Source organism: Sorex araneus, chromosome 9 (assembly GCF_027595985.1).
Source record: "Sorex araneus isolate mSorAra2 chromosome 9, mSorAra2.pri, whole genome shotgun sequence".
NCBI classification, from domain to species: Eukaryota; Metazoa; Chordata; class Mammalia; order Eulipotyphla; family Soricidae; genus Sorex; species Sorex araneus.
The window spans coordinates 17,536,137-17,559,111 of NC_073310.1; the positions used below are offsets into that span (position 1 = coordinate 17,536,137).

General features: G+C 39.2%; 1 protein-coding gene across 6 annotated transcripts in view; it reads left to right on the top strand.

The window, feature by feature from the left end:
• Nucleotides 1-22,975, top strand: part of MTMR3 (myotubularin related protein 3) — a 129,365-nt gene that overhangs the window by 68,632 nt on the left and 37,758 nt on the right. For all 6 annotated transcript variants that reach the window (XM_055146838.1, XM_055146836.1, XM_055146837.1 and 3 more), the window contains 2 exons: nt 12,053-12,135; nt 17,647-17,813. In XM_055146838.1, coding sequence (XP_055002813.1) covers nt 12,053-12,135; nt 17,647-17,813 — 250 coding nt within the window. The remainder of the gene's footprint in view (nt 1-12,052; nt 12,136-17,646; nt 17,814-22,975) is intronic.

Sequence of the window (22,975 nt, forward strand, 5' to 3'; positions counted from 1 at the left end):
TATTGGGGCCTTTTCCCTTGCAGTGCTGTATGGATCTTGTAGTGCTCCCAGGAGAGAACCAGGGTTGGCTCCATGAATAGCACGACTTTCTCTTTATCCTTAGATTTCACATTTTGTGATACATGTTGGAATTTTTTGAAATCTGTTGCATAAGTTGATTTTACTTGGTAGTCCAAAAGTTACTGAAGAACTTAGTCACGTTCTTTCCTTTGTCAAAAGACTCAGGCGGTTGACATTTTCTTTATTATTATTTAAATTTTTCATCTAGGCATTATTAGACTTGGACTATGACTATAACTACTTCTATCAGTAAAGTAATATACTAAGATACATCAAAGAAAGAGGCATGCTATGCTTTCATATTATACATCATTGTTCAGAAGAGCCCTTTTTTAATTGGGAGGTTGTGGTACAAGGCCCCATATTGATAAACATCCTATAAAAATTCCAGAAATTCCTCATCAGCTGCTATGAAAGTAGAAGTAATTTAGTAGAACTTCTCAATTAAACTTCGTGTTTAAATGATTAAAACCAATGAAGTTGTAATTAAATTGAGTGTGAAGTGATATAGGTTAAGGTCACTGTATTTCCCTTATACTTACCTGCTTCCGAGCTTACTGGTCTGTGAGCTTACAGGTATTTCAGAGACTTATTTTTAGGCCTGTTTGGAAATAGATCCTATTGGAAAGAGCATGAATTTTGTTATACATACCAGTGCCCTTCAGCATTTCTTTTCTACTTCTAAGATGAAATTACTTAGCATAATAATAAGCAAAATGTTAATCTTTGGTAGCTGCCAGATTTTCTACCTCTCTCCCCTCCTTTCCCAGTGGTATTAGTAAATCCACCCTTCTTCGATTGTACAGCCATTTGGTCTCATTTCTGTTTTTTTGTTTGTTTTTTTTCCTCGTACCTAGGGATTTTCTCCTTATCTATTAAAACTAACCATTAACTTCTGTGAAGCCCTTTTGTCTCAGTTCCTTCCCTTAATAGTTTTATTAAGCTACCATTGCAACATTGACTAGATCTTTTGTAAGTTTTTAAATTGTATTCTCAGAATTTAGACTATCTCCTGGTACCATGGTAGTAAATAAGAAGTGAATTGGATTTAACCCATTTAATGTTTAAATGGATATAGACCATTTTTACCTTTGGGTGTAATATTTATTTTAAAACAACTTATTTCAATGTGAAAATGCCTGTGTTGTCATTGTTATAACTGAATAGGTTATAATAATTATTGGTTCCCCATTATTATTAAGATAATAGTGTTTATGAAAACTTAATCCCTGTTCTTAATTTTGACCCATTTCTTTGCCTAAAAGTGTTTTCTCAGCTTTGTAACCCTCTAAGGTACAGAACCTGCATGTTACCTAAAAAGCCAAAGATAAAGGTTTTACACAGAAAAATGGTTGTGTTGAAAGTATATTAGTATTGCAGTGACTTTATAGACATTTCAGATTATAAGAGATTAGGGTTTCTTTATATAAATAAACTAATTATATCGCAGTGCTGAAGTTCCTAAAATCTGTGGTTACTGTAGGAAACAGTAGCTTTTCCTATACAAGATCCTGGATGAAGACCATAGAGTTGGTGATGTTGCCCCTCCATTTCCCTTAGTCCCTCCCACAGCAGATAAGTGTTGCAATAAAATACACGAACCCAAGAGACCCACTTTCAAGGTTGTTGCAGTTATATCTTAATCAAATGTATTTCAAAGCCTATATGTATGAGTATATTTCGAGGTATGCCTCAGTTTGTATCATATTACCTGCTTTTAAATCATCATGTAAATACTTCAGGAAGAGATTCACCATCAGGTTTTAAATAACTACCTGATGTCATGTATTCACTTTTAATTTCACAGCACATTGAGTAAAATCTGTGTTAGATTTAGATACTATAAGCATCATTACTTTAATCCACACACATTCAATAGATGTATTATTTCCAGTTCCTAAGGTAATGAACCTCTGTAGTAGAGTTTACTTGTTAGATTTAAGGTTTAAATTGCTTTCATTTTGTGCTTTTCTCAAATTATGTGTGTGTATATATATATATACATTATATATATACATACACATGTATATTTGTATAGACACATATATAAACACACAGATATGCTTCTTTGATGCTTAATTTATAAATGAGTATTCTAGTTGAATACATGAAAACTTAAAAATAATTTTTTGTGTAACAAAAATAATTTGTTGTGTAATTCAATAGACTTCTTCTCAGTCTGCTGCTTCTGAAATCCCAGTAAGTAGCATGGAATTCCTAGGTGGTTGCTGCATCTTTGCTTGGAATAAATTGGTTTTAAATATCAGATGCTCACTGCAAATAAGCAAAATGTGACCTCTGCATGAGTTCCCTTCCCTTTTATTAGATGAAATGCTAGTGATACTCTTTAATGAGAATAGTTCATGGAGTTAGAGTTGTATTTATACATTAGCAGATTAAATTGTGACCTTGAGGAAATGTAAACTGAATTCTGAATTTTGACCAGAAATAATTTGTAAAAATCAGTATTAGTTGTGTTCCCCACCCCCTTTCTTTTTGGGTCTCCCAAGTGGTCATTATGGGTTTGGGGGCTATTTTGGTGATACTCTGCTGATGGGTCAGGTGGTTTAATGCATGGGCTCAGTGATGCTGTGCTGCTTGGGTCTAGCAGTACCAGGGGCACAAGGGCTGCCCCAGTAGTGCTTGGGAGCCACCAGGACCATGCCTGGTAGGGCTGGGTGGTTCCAGGGCTACATCTTGTGGTGGTGCTTGGGGGACCATGCAGTGCTAGGATTTACTAGGGTTCTTTGTGCATGCAAGGTATGCACTTGGCCCTCAGTATTAGTGAGGCATTAAAACTTCCAAAGGTGGAAGTGTAGCAAATAGATATGCCTTAGCATTTTTTTTTCACTTTCCCCTTGTGTGTCTGCAACAAAAATCTTTATTCCCTAAACGTCACCAGGAGATTATTGTTAACACTTAAAAGGCCTTATTGACATTCCTGTACCGAAGCCACTTAAACCAGAGTTGGAAGAGTAAGTAGTTTGTATGGTCTTTGGTACTACCCAATATGCAGAGTATGATACCTTGATGCTGCAACCAAATTTGAAATCTCTGGTGCACCACAGTCAAATGACCAGGAGCACCACAGCCAAGTGTATGGCTCCTGGTGAGTACCACTGCCAAGTATGTGTGACCCTTGTAACTGGAACAACAAAGAAGGGGGGAGTAATTAAAAAATTTAAATTCCTCTGCTGGAGAGATAGTACAGTGGGCAGGGCACTTGCCTTGCACGAGGCCAACCTGCACTGAGCACCACCAGGAGTAATTCCTGAGTGCAGAGCTAGTAGTAACCCCTGAGCTTCACCAGGTGTAACCCGTTCCTCCCCCCACCAAAAAAAAAATAAAAATAAAATAAAAAATAAATGCCAAAATGGAGTAGTAATGAAAGTATTTAGGCTTTTCTTTTGTACATATAGAATTTAAATTTTAATAACATTTTCATTTTGAGTTTTACTTGCGGTACCATGATTATAATGTCTTCAGTGAAAGTATTTAATGCATACAGTTGTTCTTATTAATTGCTTTTTGTAGGGGCCATAGCCGGTAATGCTCAGGGCTTATTCCTAGTTCATTGCTCAGGGATCACTTCTGATGGGGCTTAGGGGATATGAGGTGCTGGGAATGGAATCCTGATTGGCAGTAAGCAAGGCAAATACATGCCCTACCTGCTGTGATGTTGCTCTGGCCCTGAAGAGTTTGGTATTTTCATCTGACACTTGTGCTCAGTTTTGCTTTGGTTGTTGTTGTTTCTAGGAGTCATACTTTAGTTGTGTTTACTACACATGTGATTGTGGTGTACTGGAGATTGCAAATTTATTGTGGTACATTGTCCCCCCAAAAGTGCTACTGGATTTAGCAGGTATGGTAGGGCTGGTGATTGAACTTGCAACCTCATGCCTGCACAGTAGGAGTTCTGTCAGTGAGCTCATGGTCCCCTCCTCAATTTTTAAGGGTAGAGTGATAGGGCTTTGGGACCATACTTGGCAGTGTTTGGTGGCTACTACTGGCTTGGTGCTGAGGAGACATTCTTGACAATAGTCAGGGGCCATATGTTGGTGTTGGGGATGGTGATTGACTATACAGTAAGAAGGGAGGTGCCTTGCCTACTATACTGTCTCACCAGCCCCTCTTCTTGACTTGTTTAAGTGGAACGACTTAGTGCACGCATACTCTATGGTTTATCATAGATTTCAGATTTAGAGTCATCACTTGGCTTATTTTCACGTGTAATTGCTATTTTTATTTACTTTTGGGTTTTGAGTCACAGTAGTGCTTAGGCACTCCGGGCTCGTCACTCAGGGATTTCTCCTGGCAGGGCTCGGGGAACCAATAGGTGCTGGGATCAAATTTGGGTCAGCTGCATGCAAGGCAAATGACCAACTGCTGTTCTATCGCTCTGGCCCGTTACTGTCATTTTTACTATAAATGTGTTAGGATTTCCCAGTTAGGCTATAAAGGTATTTGTTTTTAAGAGCTAGAAATTCTGGTTTTAAATTCTGGTCCTTAAAAGGAATACATATGCATGCATAAATGTGCTTATACAGAGATACCTGAATAATAATATATAATAATAGTAATAAGATTTTATTAATAATAAGATAGAATTCCTTTTGGAATGTGATAGTACTGTGGATCTCAGTACCTCATCCTCAGTACAATATCCTAGGGCCTGTGCATGTATTACAATTTTTCACTGCTATTCTGCATTTTTGGATTGTTCTCTTAGGAGTTTTGCTGCCCATGGTGTAACTTCTGGCCTTTTGAAAAGTTGATTAACAGCACTGTGTGTTTTTGATGAATGATTTTTAGCATGATTTTGGGGTAGTGTGGAAAGCACTGTAATGGGAGAGGAAATTTACCCAAGGGTAAGGTATAGGAAAAAGTGGCAAAAAGAAATTGAGTTTTTACAAAATACAATCAGTTGACTTCAAAGCATTTGAATGTTGTTTTAGATTTGTTACTCCTCTTTCATGGATAGAATTGACTTTAAGGAATTAAATTCTGTTTTTTTTCTTTTTTTTTTTTTTTTTAATTGAGGCAGCATGATATACAGTTACTCCTAGTAGGGCTTTTGGAATACAATGTTCTAGCACCAGTCACACCCTCAGTGTCACTGTCCCTCCTCTAGTATCCCCAGATTCCCTCACACCTCCTAACCTTCCTTGATAGGCACATTTTAAAATTTGGCTGTTTTAGTTTGAATCTCATACTTACAGTGTTGTTGGTATTTAGATAAATACCTCTGCACCACCAATGTTCCTGAGGCCCCTGTTCCCTGCCCTGTTATTTCCTGTCAGTCTCTTCCTTGCCTTGATTTCTTTCCTTCCCTGTTCTTGTCATTTCTATCCTCTAGGGACAAGGCTAATCTAAGTATACTATTCTTTGATCCCTTGCATTCTCTTGTCTTGTTATTCTGTATACCACAGAGATCATCTAGTGCTTATCCACTTTTTTAAAATGTACTTAACATAGTGTCTTCCGGTTTCATTCAAGTTGCAGTGAGTTTATGGTTTCTTGCAATTACATAGTATTCCATTGTGTATATAGACCACACCTTCATAATACTCATCTTTGTTGGGACACCTGGATTAATTCCTTATCCTGGTCATTGTCCTAAATGCTGCAAAGAATAATGTTATGCATTTGTCCTTTTGAATGACTGTTTTTGTGTCCTGGGATACTCTGTTTTCTACTGAAGATCACAGTGGTAAGGCCACTTAATTGCGAATGAAACACTAAAGTTGAGTTCATACAAAAGGGTACTCTTAGAGGAAAGAAGAAAACCAAGCTGTATAATGGAAGGAGGCTGGGCAGACATGGATTCTGGTCCTAACTTGTTTATGACTATGTGTGTGTGGAGGGGGGCAAATGAATGTTAATTCCTGGATTATAAAATGGTGTTGCTTTTGAGTCTATACATGATAAACCCTAATAGCTAATAGGGTGAAATGTTGGATGTCAATTTGGAGAAATTTACGGAGATCCTCTTCTTAAGTGGGGAGAGTTGAGAAGCCTAAAATAATAGTATGGGTCTCTCTCACCACTTCTCTTTAATATAGTACTGGAAGTACTAGTAATAGCTATTAGGCAAGAAAAAGATAAGGGAATTCAGATAGGAAAGGAAGAAATCAAACTCTCACTATTCGTAGACTTAGAAACAATTGACCTGTACAGTAAAGTCGCAGGCTATAAAATCAGTACCCAAAAATCCATGGCCTTCCTATATGCAAACAATGAGACAGAGGAAAGGGACATGAAAAAAGCAATCCCGTTCACAATCGTGCCCCAGAAAATCAAATACCTAGGAATCAGCTTAACTAAAGAAGTAAAGGACCTCTACAAAGAAAACTATAAAACACTATTTCATGAAATAAAAGAGGACATGAGGAAATGGAAACATATCCCCTGCTCGTGGATAGGGAGAATCAACATTGTCAAAATGGCAATACTCCCCAAAGCATTATACAAATTTAACGCGATCCCTATAAGGATACCCATGACATTCTTCAAAGAAATGGATCAAGCAATCCTGAAATTCATATGGAACAATAAATGCCCACGGATAGCTAAAATAATTCTTGGGAAAAAGATGATGGGAGGCATCACCCTCCCCAACCTTAAACTATACTACAAAGTGGTAACAATTGAAACAGCATGGTACTGGAACAAAGGCAGAGCCGCAGACCAGTGGAACAGAGCGGAATATCCTTATACACAACCCCAAATGTATGATCACTTAATATTTGATAAGGGGGCAAGAAATGTGAAGTGGAGCAAGGAAAGCCTCTTCAACAAATGGTGCTGGCATAACTAGATAACCACATGCAAAAGAATGGATTTAGACCTCGACCTTACACCATGCACAAAAAATCAGGTCAAAATGGATTAAAGACCTCAACATCAGACCACAATCCATAAGGTACATCGAAGACAAGGTCGGCAAAACCCTTCACAATATTGAAGCTAAAGGTATCTTCAAAGATGACACGGAATTAAGCAATCAAGTAGAAACAGATAAACAAATGGGACTATATTAAACTAAAAAGCTTCTGCACCGCAAAAGACACAGTGACCAGAATACAAAGGCAATCTACAGAATGGAAAAGGATATTCACCCAATACCCATCCGATAAAGTGATATCAAGGGTATATAAAGCACTGGTTGAACTCTACAAGAAGAAAACATCCAACCCCATCAGAAAATGGGCCGAAGAAATGAACAGAACCTTTTCCAAGGAAGAGATACGAATGGCCAAAAGGCACATGAAAAAATGCTCTACATCACTAATCATCAGAGAGATGCAGATCAAAACAACTATGAGATACCACCTCACACCACAGAGACTAGCACACATCCAAAAGAACAAAAGCAACCACTGTTGGAGAGGATGTGGGGAGAAAGGGACCCTTCTACACTGCTGGTGGGAAGGCTGACTGGTCCAGCCCCTTTGGAAAACAATATGGACGCTTCTCAGAAAATTAGAAATTGAGCTTCCATTTGATCCAGCAATACCACTTCTGGGAGTATATCCTGGAGAAACAAAAATGTATAGTTGAAATGACATCTGCATTTCTATGTTCATTGCAGCAGTGTTTACTATAGCCAGAATCTGGAAAAAACCCGAGTGCCTGAGAACAGATGACTGGTTGAAGAAACTCTGGTACATCTATACAATGAAATACTATGCAGCTGTTAGAAAGGATGAAGTCATGAACTTTGCATATAAGTGGATCAACATGGAAAGTATCATGCTAAGTGAAATGAGCCAGAAAGAGAGGGACAGACATAGAAAGATTGCACTCATCTGTGGAATATAGAACAACAGAGTAGGAGACTAATACCCAAGAATAGTAGTATATAATACCAGGGGGTTGGCTCCATAGCTTGGAAGCTGGCCTCACACGCTGGGGGAAAGTCATCCATCCCAGATAGAGAAGGGAACACCAAGTTATATGTGATTGGAGATCCTGTGCGGGAAGGGAGATGCGTGCTGAAAGTAGACTAGAGACTGAACAGGATGACCACTCAATACCCCTATTGCAAACCACAACACCCAAAAGGAAAGAGAGATATCAAATTGGAATGCCCCGCCACAGAGGCAGGGTGGGGTGGGGGGGATGGGATTGGTGGGGTGGAAGGGATACTGGGTTCATTGGTGGTGGAGAATGGACACTGGTAGAGGGATGGGCTCTCAAACATTGTATGAGGGAAAAACAAGCACGAAAATGTGTGATCTGTAACTGTACCCTCACTGTGACTCACTAATTAAAAAATAAATAAATTTAAATAATAAAAAAAAATAGTGTGAGTCTTAGAGCATCATTCCTCAACTGGGCCCAGGTCCCAGGGGTAAAAAGGTTAAAAACTTTTGGTCTTCTTCCTTGGTTATAACTGCTAGTTGGGAGTAGACCAGTATGTAGGACAGATGCCTGTCTGCTCGTATTAAAAGGCTGAAGAACACTGCCTTAGAGAACCTTAGAGTATGTTTTGGTTAAGTGTATAAAAAGGAGATTAGTTTTTTGTCCATTTTATTTTTGGGCCATACCTTGGAGTGCTTAGGGACTACTTCCTGTCTTATCTCTTGGGGCACCATACAGTACCGGGGGCTCAAACCTGGGCCTTTCAATTGCAGATAATTAGTCACAAATTTTTGAACAATCTCTGGCCCCAGTACTGTCTTGTTTAATTTTTAAAAATTATTTTTAATCATTTTTATTTTATTATTTTTTGTCAGTGCTCAGGTGTTTACTCCTGACTATGCTGAGGACTCAGTCTTGGTGGGGACTTGGGGGACTCTGTGGTGCTGGAGATTGAACTTGGGTTGGGCCATGTGCAGGGCAAGTGCCTTAGCAGATGTTCTATTTCTCCAACCCATTGTTCTGTCTTTTTAGAGCTATCTCTGGACAAAGCATTGAAAGGGACTCTAAGGGGAGAAAAGAATGAAAAAGGTTATTTGTTATAAAATAATTTTCTTTTATATATACCCCAGTTCTTGCTACATTTTTTTTTTAACTTTTTTTTTTGGAATTTATTTTTTTTTATTTTTTTTTAAATTTATTTATTTTTAATTAGAGAATCACCGTGAGGGTACAGTTACAGATTTATACACTTTTGTGCTTATACTTCCCTCATACAAAGTTTGGAACCCATCCCTTCACCAGTGCCCATTCTCCACCACCCGTAAACCCAGTGTCCCTCCCACCCTCCCCAATCCCATCTCCCCCCCACCCCACCCTGCCACTGTGGCAAGGCATTCCCTTCTGTTTTCTCTCTCTAATTAGCTGTTGTGGTTTGCAATAAAGGTGTTGAGTGGCCGCTGTGCTCAGTCTCTAGCCCTCATTCAGCCCGCAACTCCCTTCCCCCACATGGCCTTCGACTACAATGTAGTTGGTGATCGCTTCTCTGAGTTGACCTTTCCCCGGAACGTGAGGCCAGCCTCGAAGCCATGGAGTCAACCTCCTGGTACTTATTTCTACAGTTCTTGGGTGTTAGTCTCCCACTCTGTTATTCTATATACCATAGATGAGTTCTTGCTACATTTTAAACTTCTCTGCATGTGATATCTGCATGAATATTAAAATCTTTTGTTTTTCTTATCTAGGAGGAGTACACTTGGTAGTTTTGTTTGCTTGCATACTTGTAACCAACATTTAAGTTTACTTGCCATGTGAAAATTCATAAGAACTTGTATATTGAGTGCATTTTAGATAGCAGATGTTTTTTGGATGCTCTCAGGTGTTTCATTTCTCTTCTGAAAGTGTTGTCACAGACATTTGCTCCAATAAAAAGGATGTCAAATTTAACTTTTTTTTTTTTTAAAGTAACAGAGTAGCACAGACTGACCCTCCCCTTCCCTGAACAGCAGATCGCTTTGTTTGCAAATTTTCTTGCTGTAAGGAACTGTCACTCATAGGGACCTGGGATGCAAGTAACTGCTGAGAGAACAGTTTCTTAATGTAGACGTAATAAAGCTCACTCTGCTCCACCCCAGACTTTTCCCATTCTCTCTGCCCGTGACTTCCCACATTGTGACTTCCAGTGTTGTGATGGTCCAAGTTTCAGGAAGCAGAGACTGACAATATATACATAGAAGAATTTGAAGCTCATCCAGGGAGGTCAGGAACTAGGCAAGATTTTAGAAATAGAGATTTTTCTGAATTTCTGAGAGTTTCTAAGTAGACTCAGGCCTCTTGCCAGTCTGCCAGTCTTTTTGTTTCTATTTTTTTGGTTGGGGGAGGGGTAGAGATAGGTGGGGGCTGGTGTTGTGGGAGGTGAGAGGAGGGAAAGGTAAATTAAAAAATAAAAACAACAGTATGAGAATCTGTCATAGAGTTACAGTACAGCAGGAAATACGCTTTCCTCGCATGCTGCTGAATGAGGTTCAATCTCTGGCATCCCATATGGTCCCTTGAGCACTGCTGGAGGTACTCTCTCCCCCTCCCCCCCACCCCATCTGTTACAGGAGAACTGGTTTGAGAAGGTGTCAGTGTCATTTTCTAATTTTTATCTTTTTCATATTCTATACTCCCTCTACAATTTGCACCCCCCCAACACACACTTTTTCCTTCTTAAATATATAGGTTTTGGAAGAATTTTTAGCTTTATCTGTTGCAATTTGTTTTAGTACCTTAGGCTTAAGAACTTAAAAATACAAACTGCCCTTCTATATGCACCTCCCCACTTTTACCCTACCTCTCTTCCCCAGCACATAAATACAGCTTGTTAATCTTTCTCTTATTCTAGTTTAGTTAAGACTGTAAAGCTATTTTGTGCATAATAGAGTTGGAATCAATAACTTTAGTTTTCAGCAGAAACTCTCAGAATTTATCTCAGTAGTAATTTGCTTCCCTCTCTTATTGCTCCAGTGTCTTTTTTTTTTAATCTTTCCCCTGTCCCAAACATCCGGTACTTGGTTTCTTTTAGATCCCCTTAACCTTATTTTGAGAGTTCTCTGCTGACTGGCACAGGGTTTGTAGGAAGACTTTCTGCAGCTGGCTCAGCTAACATGAAGGCCTCACTGTGCAGGTAGCACTCACTTATTCCTTTGTTGGAGGGGATACTTCCCTCTTCTCAGACTAAGTATGAACTGTTGGGATGCTACTTGTAACTTCCAGAGTCACATATTTCCTGGGCATGATATGGTGCAAGAGACAGTAGTCTACCACTCCTTAAAGGAGTAAGACAGTGGGAAGGTTTAGAAAATGGCTTTTTGAAGTTGTGGGATGAGTCAGGACAAGTTTGGGAGGGTTGAGAGGATTATCATGTCAACTTGAGGATTTGTCACACTCTTCAGATGTTTTCCTTTCTATATCTCTCTTCTCTGATCCCTCTTCACTGTCCAACTTAACAGAAAGGCCGAGAGATCCAGTCAAGCCTACTCATGCTACAAACCCCACTTGGTGGGCATAGCTCCCCATCTATTATATCAGACATAGCTAATTAAAAAACCTTTGGCTACTATGTGTAGTCTGTGCTGTCCTCCTCCATTCTTACATTGAGCAGAGAGATCATGACCTTCAGCCATTGACCTGTTTTCTATTTTGTATGACTTGTAGGCAGGTCAGACTTTTGGTCTTTTTTAGAAAGCTCATGTACTAACACAAAACAAACAACAAATAGTCTGACTAATAGTAATTTTCTTTAAACAAGATAGGATCCTAATTCCCTCAGTTTCATTGTCACTTCAAAATACAGCCACTTGTAAGATATAAAACTTGTCGGTTTGATACCTGAAAGATAAATAGATTTCCCTGGCACCACCTCTTGTCTTCATGCCATGACTTGACTTTAGGCCACTCACTTAAAGATAGGTAACAGGAAGCTAATTTAGTAGTTAACCACTTGAGAATGACTGATGCAGCCAGGTAAACCTGCAGTTCTTTGTACGTCTTCCCCTCTAGAGCTACTGATTGCTTTTGTGGGACACTTTGAAGAAATGCAGGGTCAATGCCTCTTTGACTAAAAAGACTTCATCTTTTTAAATTACAGGTTCCATTACAGCTTATAGAAAGTGTTGAATGCCGAGATATATTTCAGCTTCATCTGACGTGCAAAGACTGCAAAGTTATCAGGTGTGTGCATGTTTATGATGCTATTTAAGTATATATGTGTAATTTTTATATTTATTTTGTTTAGTCTTGGGTCATACCCAGCGATGCTTGGGTATTACCCTGGTGCTGCACTGAGGAATTACTCCTGGTAGTGCTCAGGTGACCAAATGGGATGTCGGGGATCAAACCTGAGTCTGCTGTGTGCAAGGCAAACACCCTACCCATTGTACTGTCACTTAGGTTCCCTTTAGAAAAATATTTTTAAAGGATGACTATATAGTTTGGTAAGAAAAATCACTTTTTAGGAATAACCCTGTTAGGCATATTTTTCAAACAATGTCTGGAATAATTTAGATTTTTCCAGACAATATTTTTGATATGTTGAAAGACGTGCACTTTATTCTTGTTTTTGTAAAATTATTTTTAAAAGCTGTGCACTTTTTTCTTCTTTTTGTAAAATTATTTTTGACCACACCTGGTGGTGCTCAGAGGTTACTCGTGGCTCTGTGCTCTGGCATCACTCCTGATGGATGAGCTTGGTGTACCATTTGGTGCCAGGGATCGAACCCAGTTAACATACATGCAAGGCAGTGGCCTTACCCACTATACTATCTTTCCAGCCCCAAGATGTATGCAGTTTTGTTCTAAAATTTGGAAATCCCGTTGGTCATCGATTTGTTCGAGCGTGCACCAGTAACGTCTCTCATTGTGAGACTTATTGTTACTGTTTTTGGCATATCCAATACTCCTCGGGTAGCTTGCCATACTCTCGGTAGCTTTCCGGGCTCTCCAAGAGGGGCAGAGGAATCAAACACAGGTCAGTCATGTGAAAGGCGAACACCCTACCGCTGTGCTATCACTCAGTTTCCAGTTTACAAAATACAAAGATAATATAAGGAACATTAGTATTTATAACATTGTACACCATTTGTCTTATTTTTAGGGGTCTTTGTGTGGGGCATGAGTGGAGATTGGGGCTGGGGTCAAGTGAGCAAGGGGAAAGAGAAAACTTTCAGAACTATCTAAAAGTAAGTTGCATAATCATGGCTCTGTATCCTGAACTACTTCAGCGTGCTTTCCTAAGAATTGGGTATATAGCAGTAGTACAGCATGTAGGGCATTTGCTTGCATGCAGCCAACCCGGGTTCAATTCTTAGCATTGCACATGGTCCCCTGAGTGCCACTAAGAGTAATTCCTGAGTGCAGAGCCAGAGCATCCCCTGAACGTTGCTTGGTTTGGCTTCAAAACAAAAGAATTTGAATATTTTCTTATATAACCATAATATAACCACAATACCATTAACTTCATAATTTTATACTCATAATACCTATATCTAATCCATGTTCCAATTTTTGTCAGTTGATTTAATGATGACTTTACTGACATTCCACTTAATCCCACTTATTCAGAATAGGATCTAATGGAGATCAAGTATTTCATGTAGGGGCCGGAGCTATAGTACAGTGAGTAGGGCACTTGCCTTACATGTAACTGATGTAAGTTGATCCCTGGCACCTCATGGTTCCCCAACTCCCTCCAGTAGTAATCATTAATGTAGAACCAGGAGTAAGCCTTGAGCACTGCTAGCTGTGGCTTCCCCCAAAACAAAAACAACAACAACAAAACATTAAAATTTTCATATAGTTGCCATGATTCTATAGGCCTTTTTAATCTGAAACTTTATTGTTTTGTTTTGGTGCTTGGTGGTGCTTGGTGTTTACTCCTGGCTCTGTGCACAGGAAATACTCCCAGTTATATTCCCTTGACCTTATGTAGTGCCAGGCATCAAATCCAAGTAGGCCACATGCAAGGCAAGTGCACTACCTGCTCTACTGTCTGTCTAGGTACATTATTCCTGCCCTGGAATATTAAAAAAAAAAAAAAACAGGGATGTTGTATGGCATTCAGATTTTGAAGAAAACTATTTTGCTGTGCAAAGGTTCCAACGCAGAGGTTCACATACATAACACAAGTGTTCTCTCTATTGCTGAGCTGCGTCTCCGGCCCCAGTTTTGAATTAAATTAAATGAACTTAATTGTGGGCCACAACATGATGATGCTAAAGACTGCTTCTGGTTCTGTGCTCAAGAATCTCCCCTGGTGTGCAGTGAACCATTTATTGTGCAGGTGATTTGAACCAGGGTTGCAGGTGCTAGAGCTACATGCAAGGCAATTTTAATATTTCTCTAGCCCACATATTTTATTATAACAGAACGTTAATCATATTGTATTGCTAGTGTTTCCTTATGGTTAATTTGAAGTCATGCACACTTAGCTGTATATGAAATTATATCCCTTTTAGTGTATTTTGGGAAAACCGTGTTCATCTGTTGTACTGTTTTTGTTATTATTTATTTTGGTTTTAAGGCCATACCGGTTATGCTCAGGGATTATTCCTGGCTTTGTACTCAGGAATTATTCTTGCAGTGCTCAGTGGACTATATGAGATGCCAGGAATCTGAACCCGGGTCAGCCATGTGCAAGTCAAACCCACTTCCTACTGTATTATCACTCCAACCCCCAGTCTTACTGATTTTTATCATTCATATCAAGGGTATCACATTGCTTCTGTATAATTATTTTTTCCCTTTTCAGCTATAATTATGGGAGACACTATATAATTTATATATACCATGTCAAATTTCTTCATAGATTTAGCATTCATTAATGGTTTTCTGATATAATCTACAACTTAATAGTTGCAAAACTATGTTGAAAGCTAGCAACTCCACTGATTTTAAGTTCCCAAAGTTTTTAACCTCATTGCTGACCTGTTTGAAATGCCAGTAAATAGTGTGTGTTGGCATTTGATGATCACATTGATTGAGACAGGAGAGATTTAAGCCACTTTTTTTTTTTTTTTTTTTGCCTCCTCTACCTCTTTGGTTTTAAGGTAAAAACTTAAGTTGATTTTTAGCTGTTGAGTTTTAGTTTGCTTTTGATATATACTAGCTACAGCTCTCATTTTAAAAAGCTTACTTATTAATACTCAGCTTTAGCATCGCAGTTGAAAGGTCTTTTTTTTTTTGTACTAATCATTTTAACCTTAGTTAAATCTACTGAAAATTATAATGTATAACAGAATTGTTTTCTTTTTTTTTTCTTTTTTCTTTTTGGGTCATACCCGGCGATGCACAGGGGTTACTCCTGGCTTTACACTCAGGAATCACCCTTGGCGGTACTCAGGAGACCATATGGGATGCTGGGAATCGAACCCGGGTCGGCCGAGTGCAAGGCAAACGCCCTACCCGCTGTGCTATCACTCCAGCCCCAGAATTGTTTTGTTTTCTGCTATGTCAGAGATGAAATGATTCTGTGTGTGTGGCACACGCATATGCAGACATACAATGCCAACACATTGGATAGGAAGGTGCCATGCGTTGAACCTAGGACTTTATGCATGCAAAGCATATACTCTACCACTGAGCTACATTTCAGCCCTCAAAACATCTAATTTTGAATTTAAAGTTACTGGTTCTAATTATAATGTAGACACATTTTGAAATTATTCTTAACTAGTCAAAAATGACTTTTGAGGGCTTGACCTTTTAACAAAACAAAAATCTTCTATATGGTTTTCAAAATATTTTTCTATTAAATATTTATTGTAGTTTAATTAACATGGTTATAATAGTTTAAACCTTTTTTTCTTTTAATTTTATTGACTATCTGTGAGATAGATCATTACAAAGCTATTCATGATTGGGTTTCAGTCATACAGTGATCCAACATCCATCTCTCCACCACTGTACATTTCCCACTACCAGTGTCCCCTGTTTTCCCCCCTCCCCCATCCCTCTTCCTCCCTCCCACGCCGTCCAGTCTGCTGCTATGGCATGCACTTTCTTCTGTCTCGCTCTCCTTTTGTGCATTATTGGTTTGCAGTACAGGTAGTAAGACGTCATCGTGTTTGTTCAGGGCATTCAGTATTTTTTATCAGCTTCGGGAAAGTACAGGGGGAGGTCAGAGGAGGTAGCCCATCCCGACCCCAAGAAAGCTTGGAGATTTCAATCCCAAAACCCGCATACCTGAATTTTTAGCAGATTCTATTTCAGTGAGGTCCATCCTGAGATCGTGGAGTCTGGCCAGGGGCATGGCAGCGATTTTGAATTGTAGAAGCAAGTGGATGCTGGGGGTTCTGCTTGGGCAGGCACCAGGTTGACCTGCCCCCCTCCAGTTTACCCCGTCTGTTGTGCCTTGCATAGGTCCGAGATTAACTGCAGTTTTTAATCTCACTCTCTCTCTCTTTTTTTTTTTTTTTTTTTTTTTTGCTTTTTGGGTCACACCCGGTGATGTACAGGGGTCACTCCTGGCTCTGTACTCAGGAATTACCCCTGGCGGTGCTCAGGGGACCATATGGGATGCTGGGAATCAAACCTGGGTCAGCTTTGTGCAAGGCAAATGCCCTACCCGCTGTGCTATCGCTCCAGCCCACAGCTTTTAATCTCTTTGGAGATTTATTTATAGGTCTCTGAAGCAAGGCAGATAAATGAGCTTGTATAGCTGAGTGAGAGGTGGTTTATGGGCACGGCTCCCACATACCTAATCTTGGGAAACTTGGTCCTGAGTTGTTGGGGGTCTGGCTAGAGGTGCAGAGGCAATTTTGGGGTATCATAAAGCCTGAAGGCACCAGCAGGCTGCTTATACGCTTGCCCTGCAGTACTGTTGATTTGCTTGAGGCACTTACCCCCAGTTTAAACCTGTGTTTTGAGAGAGACAACCACAAAACTTTTGAAGTAGAATCAAATTTCATAGACAAGAATGACTGTCATTTTACTTTCATAATTATGTTTGTTGACTTGCTAATAATGTCCATGTACCCCTGGGATGTATCGTACGTTGTTATGGTGTATGATCTTTTGGTAAGTTGTTGGATTCTATTTGCTAATATTTTGTTGAGGATCTTTGCATCGGTGTTCATCATGGATATTGGTCTGTAATTCCCTTTTTTTGGTGGCATCTCTGTCTGCTTTGGGTATGAGAGTGATATTTGCCTCAGAGAGAATGCTCGAGAGAGAGCCAGAAAGATGAAAAAGTTCCTGTCATCAAGGCAGGCTGTAGGGCAGGGGAGGGCAGGTAGTACCAGGGGGGTGAAGGGAGGCTGGTGGGAGGGAAACTGGTGACATTGGTGGTGGGAAATGTACATTGGTGAAGGGATGGGTGGGAACATTGTATTACAGAAATCTAATCATGAGCAACTTTGTAACTGTGTCTCACCAGTAATTCAACTAAAAACATTACAATCTGGTAATTCAGCTAAAAATGTTACAATATGGTAATTCAACTAAAAACATTACAGTGTAGGAGATATTTTTAGTTCAAAGTTTCTATGTTTGGTTTTTGGAAATGTATTTACACTATTGGTTAAGATTTGTCCTACCTTTATTTCTAATACATAATGATACCTCAGATGCTGTCTTGACTGTAGTTGTGTCTTCACTGTGGATAGACCCCCATTAAATGGTGGCTCCACTTAGGCTTCTTTGTCAGTTGTCTTCTGATTACATTCATACTGGTCTGACTTCACTAAGGTGTCAGTTCTCAACCTTTGAGCAATGTCAAGAGTGGCTTAAGAGACTGAACAATGCAATCCGACCACCCGCTAAAATAGAAGATCTCTTCTCATTCGCATACCATGCTTGGTGTATGGAGGTCTATGCCAGTGAAAAAGAACAACATGGAGATCTGTGCAGACCAGGTAGGCCTTTCTAAAAATGTCTTTTTCTTGTTATTTTTACATATAGAAGTCTTACTGAACTACTGCTTGGTGTACCCTTAACATGAAATTAAGCATGTAAGCATTCATGTATACAATACATATTTTATGGAGTACCTAACATGTTGTCCACCAGTCATTTAAATCTTAGACTCTAAGCTTCATCACTCACTTTTATTTTCTGCCTTCTAGTAGTAATCTAGTTGCATCATAATTGGTTTGGTTTAAAAACTAGTATATAATAAGGCTTGATGTGTGTTAATGGAAGTCTAAAGTAGCAGTGAATGTTGCATACATTTGGAAACACTTCACATTAGAAGTGGATTTTAAATAGGCTTTGAAGGATAACTAAGATTTCATTTATTAGAGAATGGGAACAAAACTTTGGACCGAGCAAAATCTCAACAAAAAGGTACAAAAGGTGGAAAAGAGAGTGATGAATAAAGTAGCCTTTTGTTATCCTCAGATTGTTAAAGTCATATATTATCTATTGTAGCCCATTATTTCATAGATTATGAAACAGGTCCAAGGGGTCAGGTGACTCCACTAAGGTCATGGAACTAGAATATGAAGTGCTGAGTGAAGGAGGAAAGGGACAGATATGGAACTATAGTTCTCATATGTGGGATCTAAAGACAGAGTAAGGAAATAACAAATGGCCAAATGCTACAGAACCTGTGATTATTTCTCTGAACTGAACTTAACTCTGGTTGGACTAGGGTGTGGGGTAAGTCTTGGGGATACTCTGGGAAGTGTGGTGTTGGAACATTTATGCATGAAACCGTTATTAACAATATTTAGAAACTTGAAAATTTGAAATTCAAACATATGTTTTTACTGTTCAGAAATTTTTTTTTCTTACTGGTTAAGCTGTATGTCCTCTCCATGTTTCAGTTTCCCCTGTTAATTGTTACACTTGCTGAAGCTAATCTGATTTTTCTGAAAATAAAATCTACTAATGTTGGAGAATTCAATTCAGTAAATGTTTGTGTACATCATATGAACACTCAAAAGTGTTTGTGAAAGTGCTTGGAGATTATTCATGTGTTAGGTAATGCCATCATAACTGGTCGGTTGGAACTTCATCTATCCTTATACATCTATCTTTTGTACATTTATCTTTTGTCTGTAATGAAATAGACTATATCCACCCCCACTCACATGGACTCTGTACTTTAGGACTTGGTTTGAACTTCTTATGTACATTTTTTTCTTTTTACTTATTTCATTATTATTGGCAAAATAGTGGCATGTTGTTCTTCCAGATCCATTCACTAATAGTGAATGTTGGTGATGGCTATATAGTTACTTAGCAGATATTAGTATAGCAGACCACAACATTCTTATGTCATCTTTAGGGGTGAGGTAGCATAAGATGTTTCAGAGTGATGTCTTGAATAATCTGCCCGAACACATGTGATCACAAATATAGACTGCAGGGTGGAGGTTAATCTTTCATCAGTTAATGAAATCTTTTATGTATCCCTCTCTGCCTACCATATTAAGAGTAGAATGTGCCAGAGAAGAAGGAAATAGGAATGTTATAGCTTTAATTTATAAATGCTTAATTTCTGATTCTTGAACCTGTAATAATTAAGCCAGCAGTACTATGACCACAGGTCAAGGTCTTTATGTGCTTTGAAAGAAGTCTTAACTTTGCTACTGGAATTTAACTGTGAAACTCTTTTTTGAAAAGCTTTGCAAAATTTTGTTAAGAGGCTACAGAAAGACCAAACTGTAATTTTTTAAAATTTAATAAAGCACTGACTTACAAAATTACTCATAGTTGGATTTCAGACTTACAATGTTTCAGCACCAATCCCTCCATCAGTGTCAGCTTACCTCTACCAGTGTTCCTAGGTTCCATCTCCTTTTCTCTCACCACAGTCTTCCATCTTGACAACTTTTTTAGTTTGTTAAAGATTGGGTCTCATGGTTTCAGTGTTACTGACTGTGGTTTGGACATTTAACTCCTATCATTTCTTGTCGCCAATGTACCTGAATCCCCTTTATCCCATCCTATGTTGCTTCTCATCAGTACCTTCTCCCCCAGCCACTTGATTTCTTTCCTTCTCCCTATACTCTGGGACCAAGGATAATCTAGGCATTCCCCCCTTTTACCATTGCATTACTTCATCCAGAAGACCGAACCCTCAAAAAGTCATGAACTAAAAGCTTATATGCTCTTGTAGTTTTCAACTTTGTTCTCATTATAGCTGGTTTATATATATTCTTGATATATTCCATATTTGAGTAATTACTCTGGAGTCCTGGTAGATTACTGGGTAATTCAGTTAGGCTGTTAGCATCAGGGCCAACTCTCTGAACTCCACTGTGAAATGCCCATTAAGCACATCCTTTCACCCTGGACATCATACGGCTGGGTTTTATACTGCTGTGCAGATGTCTGTTTAGTATAAAAGTAAGAGCCTTTGCTAACAGAATCTATTTTTTGAGGTTGAGCATAGCCCACTAAGTAAGCGTCTAGTACTAGAACTTTGTTTATAGAAAAAAAAAAGAGATACTTCCCTCCATGTTTGAACATCTGGGTGGACTAGTACTTGCCTTCTCTTAACTCTGATAGTATTGTTCTACCTCATCCTCAGTAAGAGTCTGGACCTTTTCTGTCCTAGAACTTTTAAGCTGTGTGTGATTTTTAACTTCAGTACTAAGAATCAGCCAGGGAGTTATGCTTATCAGGGGATGGGGATGGGGCAGGACTTTTGTCCCCCTAGGGTCAGACCCAGTCACACTCAGAGGTGACTCCCTGTGGTGCTTAGAAGGCCATTTTGTGCCAGGGCTAAAACTCAATATTCCTGCATGCAATGCATGTGTTCAGTCCTATCTCTACGATACTGGGAAAAAAATTTTAGAGTGCCAGTTGACACTATAGTTATGATAGAGGGACTCATTAAAAAGTTTTCATTCCACTAAAACAACAATTGCCAGACTGTAAGATAGGAAATGTTAAATACTGAAAAAGTACATATCTGCATTTGGGGACGAGTCAGACAGCTTAGAAGGTTTGAAATGGAAAGAGAAACCCAGACAACAACCTTATTCTAATACTTAAATTAGGGATAATATGGCACATCTAATGCTGAATCAACATAAAGTTAGTATTCTGAGAGGGTTTTTAAAATAGAATTTAGGCATTGTTTACAATAAATAATTAAAGAATTAATGTTTTAGGAATGCAAGTTGGTATACTTTGCCCAATAGTGTTAAAATTAATGTTTCAGAAATTCATGATGCTGCATCACATCAACCAGAGAGGGGTTATTCTTAAGGGAATTTCAGCAATAGATGTGCCTGACATTTCAGTTTTCTGGCTGAATAAACATAAATGAACTTCTAACATAATTTGGCCAAAAACAGTTGAGTTACTCATGTATGCAAGGTCTGCTGCTAGATTTTTTTTTCAGACAATGAGTTTTTGAAGTATAGTTTATGTTATTCTGTAAGTCAGTCATGGAGTCAAATTTTAAAATGATGAAACATTTAGGATAGAAAATTTCAAGAGGCATCTTACACTGAAATGCCTCATAAAGCACCTCATATAAAGAGTAGGTATTGTTTTGTGAAATTCTTTTTTAAGAACATAGGTTGGACTGGAGAGAGAGCACAAAGGGTTGGGCATATACCTTGAACCTGGATGGCCTCAGTTTGATCACTGGCATAACATAATCTCCTGAGTATCACCGGATACAGACCTGGTGGCTCCAGAGCATGCTGGAGTGTGCTGGAATGGTCTGAGTAATTGCTGGCACCACAGGTACCCTTGTACCCTTGTACCCTTGCTTTAAACTGCTAAACTGGTTAGTTGAGAATTACAAAGAGTGGGCCCAGTCTCTCCTCCACCCCCACACAGTAAATAAAACAGGTTATATTGAATTGTGATATAAAATGATTAATTTCTGTGGGTTGTGATGGTGAGTTTCAGAGTTTCTGAAGTCACTGCTCTAGAGCAGGGATTTTTCAACCTTTTTACACTGTTAGACCGGTACCTGTGTTCTGGCAGCTGTATTAAGAGGCAGTTGCTTTTGTGAGTATCAGAGGTCTGTTGAGGGGGATCAGTGTACTTGAAATGTGGGGCTGGTGTAGCGTGGACAGGGTCTGAGACACTTGCCTTGCATGTAGCTGACTCCAGTTTGAATCCCTGCTACCACATATGATTCTGCAGGCACTATCAGCGGGCCGGGGTCACTCCTGAACTCTAAGCCAGGGTTCCCCTCTTCGAGGCATCCCCACCACCTGCCCTGGGATTAAAAAAAAAAAAAAGACTGTTTTATAGTTTTTGTTTTGCTTGGTGGGGGGTGGGGGGAGTCATGATTGTTGTTTGTTTCTGACTTTATGCTCAGAAATTGCTCCTGGTGGTACTTGGTTGGGTGTAGGGGGACCATGTGGGGGAACTCTGGACTCGCCACATTGAGCTAATTCTCTGTCAAGAAAAGTACTACTTAGAGGACACAAAGATAATTAAAATTTGTTTTGTTTTTAAGCAATTTTAAATAACAGATTTTTTATACTTACATTTAATGTAAATATACTCCCTCAACATATCCTTAGCTCTGTACTTGTGTGTGGTTCAGAATTTCATGCTCTGTATAATGAATTTAAGTCCTGCTCTTGGCAGTGGTTCAGTGTAGTAAATTGCTGGTAGTAATGGTGGTATTTTGTTAGTGATGGTGATGATTATTTGGGAACCACTCCTGGCTGTGCTCAGAAATTATTCCTGGCGATGCAAGGGCTGGAGTGATAGCACAGTGGTAGGGCGTTTGCCTTGCCTGTGGCAGACCCGGGTTCGATTCCTCCATCCCTCGGAAAGCCCGGCAAACTACTGAGAGTATCTTACCCACACGGCAGAGCCTGGCAAGCTACCCGTGGTGATTTTGATATGCCAAAAATAGTAACAAGTCTCACAGTGGAGACATTACTGGTGCCCGCTCAAGCAAATCGATGAGCAACGGGATGACAGTGATACAGTGATGCATATGCAGTTCTGGGTTTGAATTGGGGTTAGCTAAATGCAAAGGGCAGGTGGTGGGGATGCCTCGAAGAGGGGAACCCTGACTTAACCCCCACAGTATTTCTCTGACTCTCAGTATATTAAAATTATTGCATTCTTTTTCCGTTATCTGTAT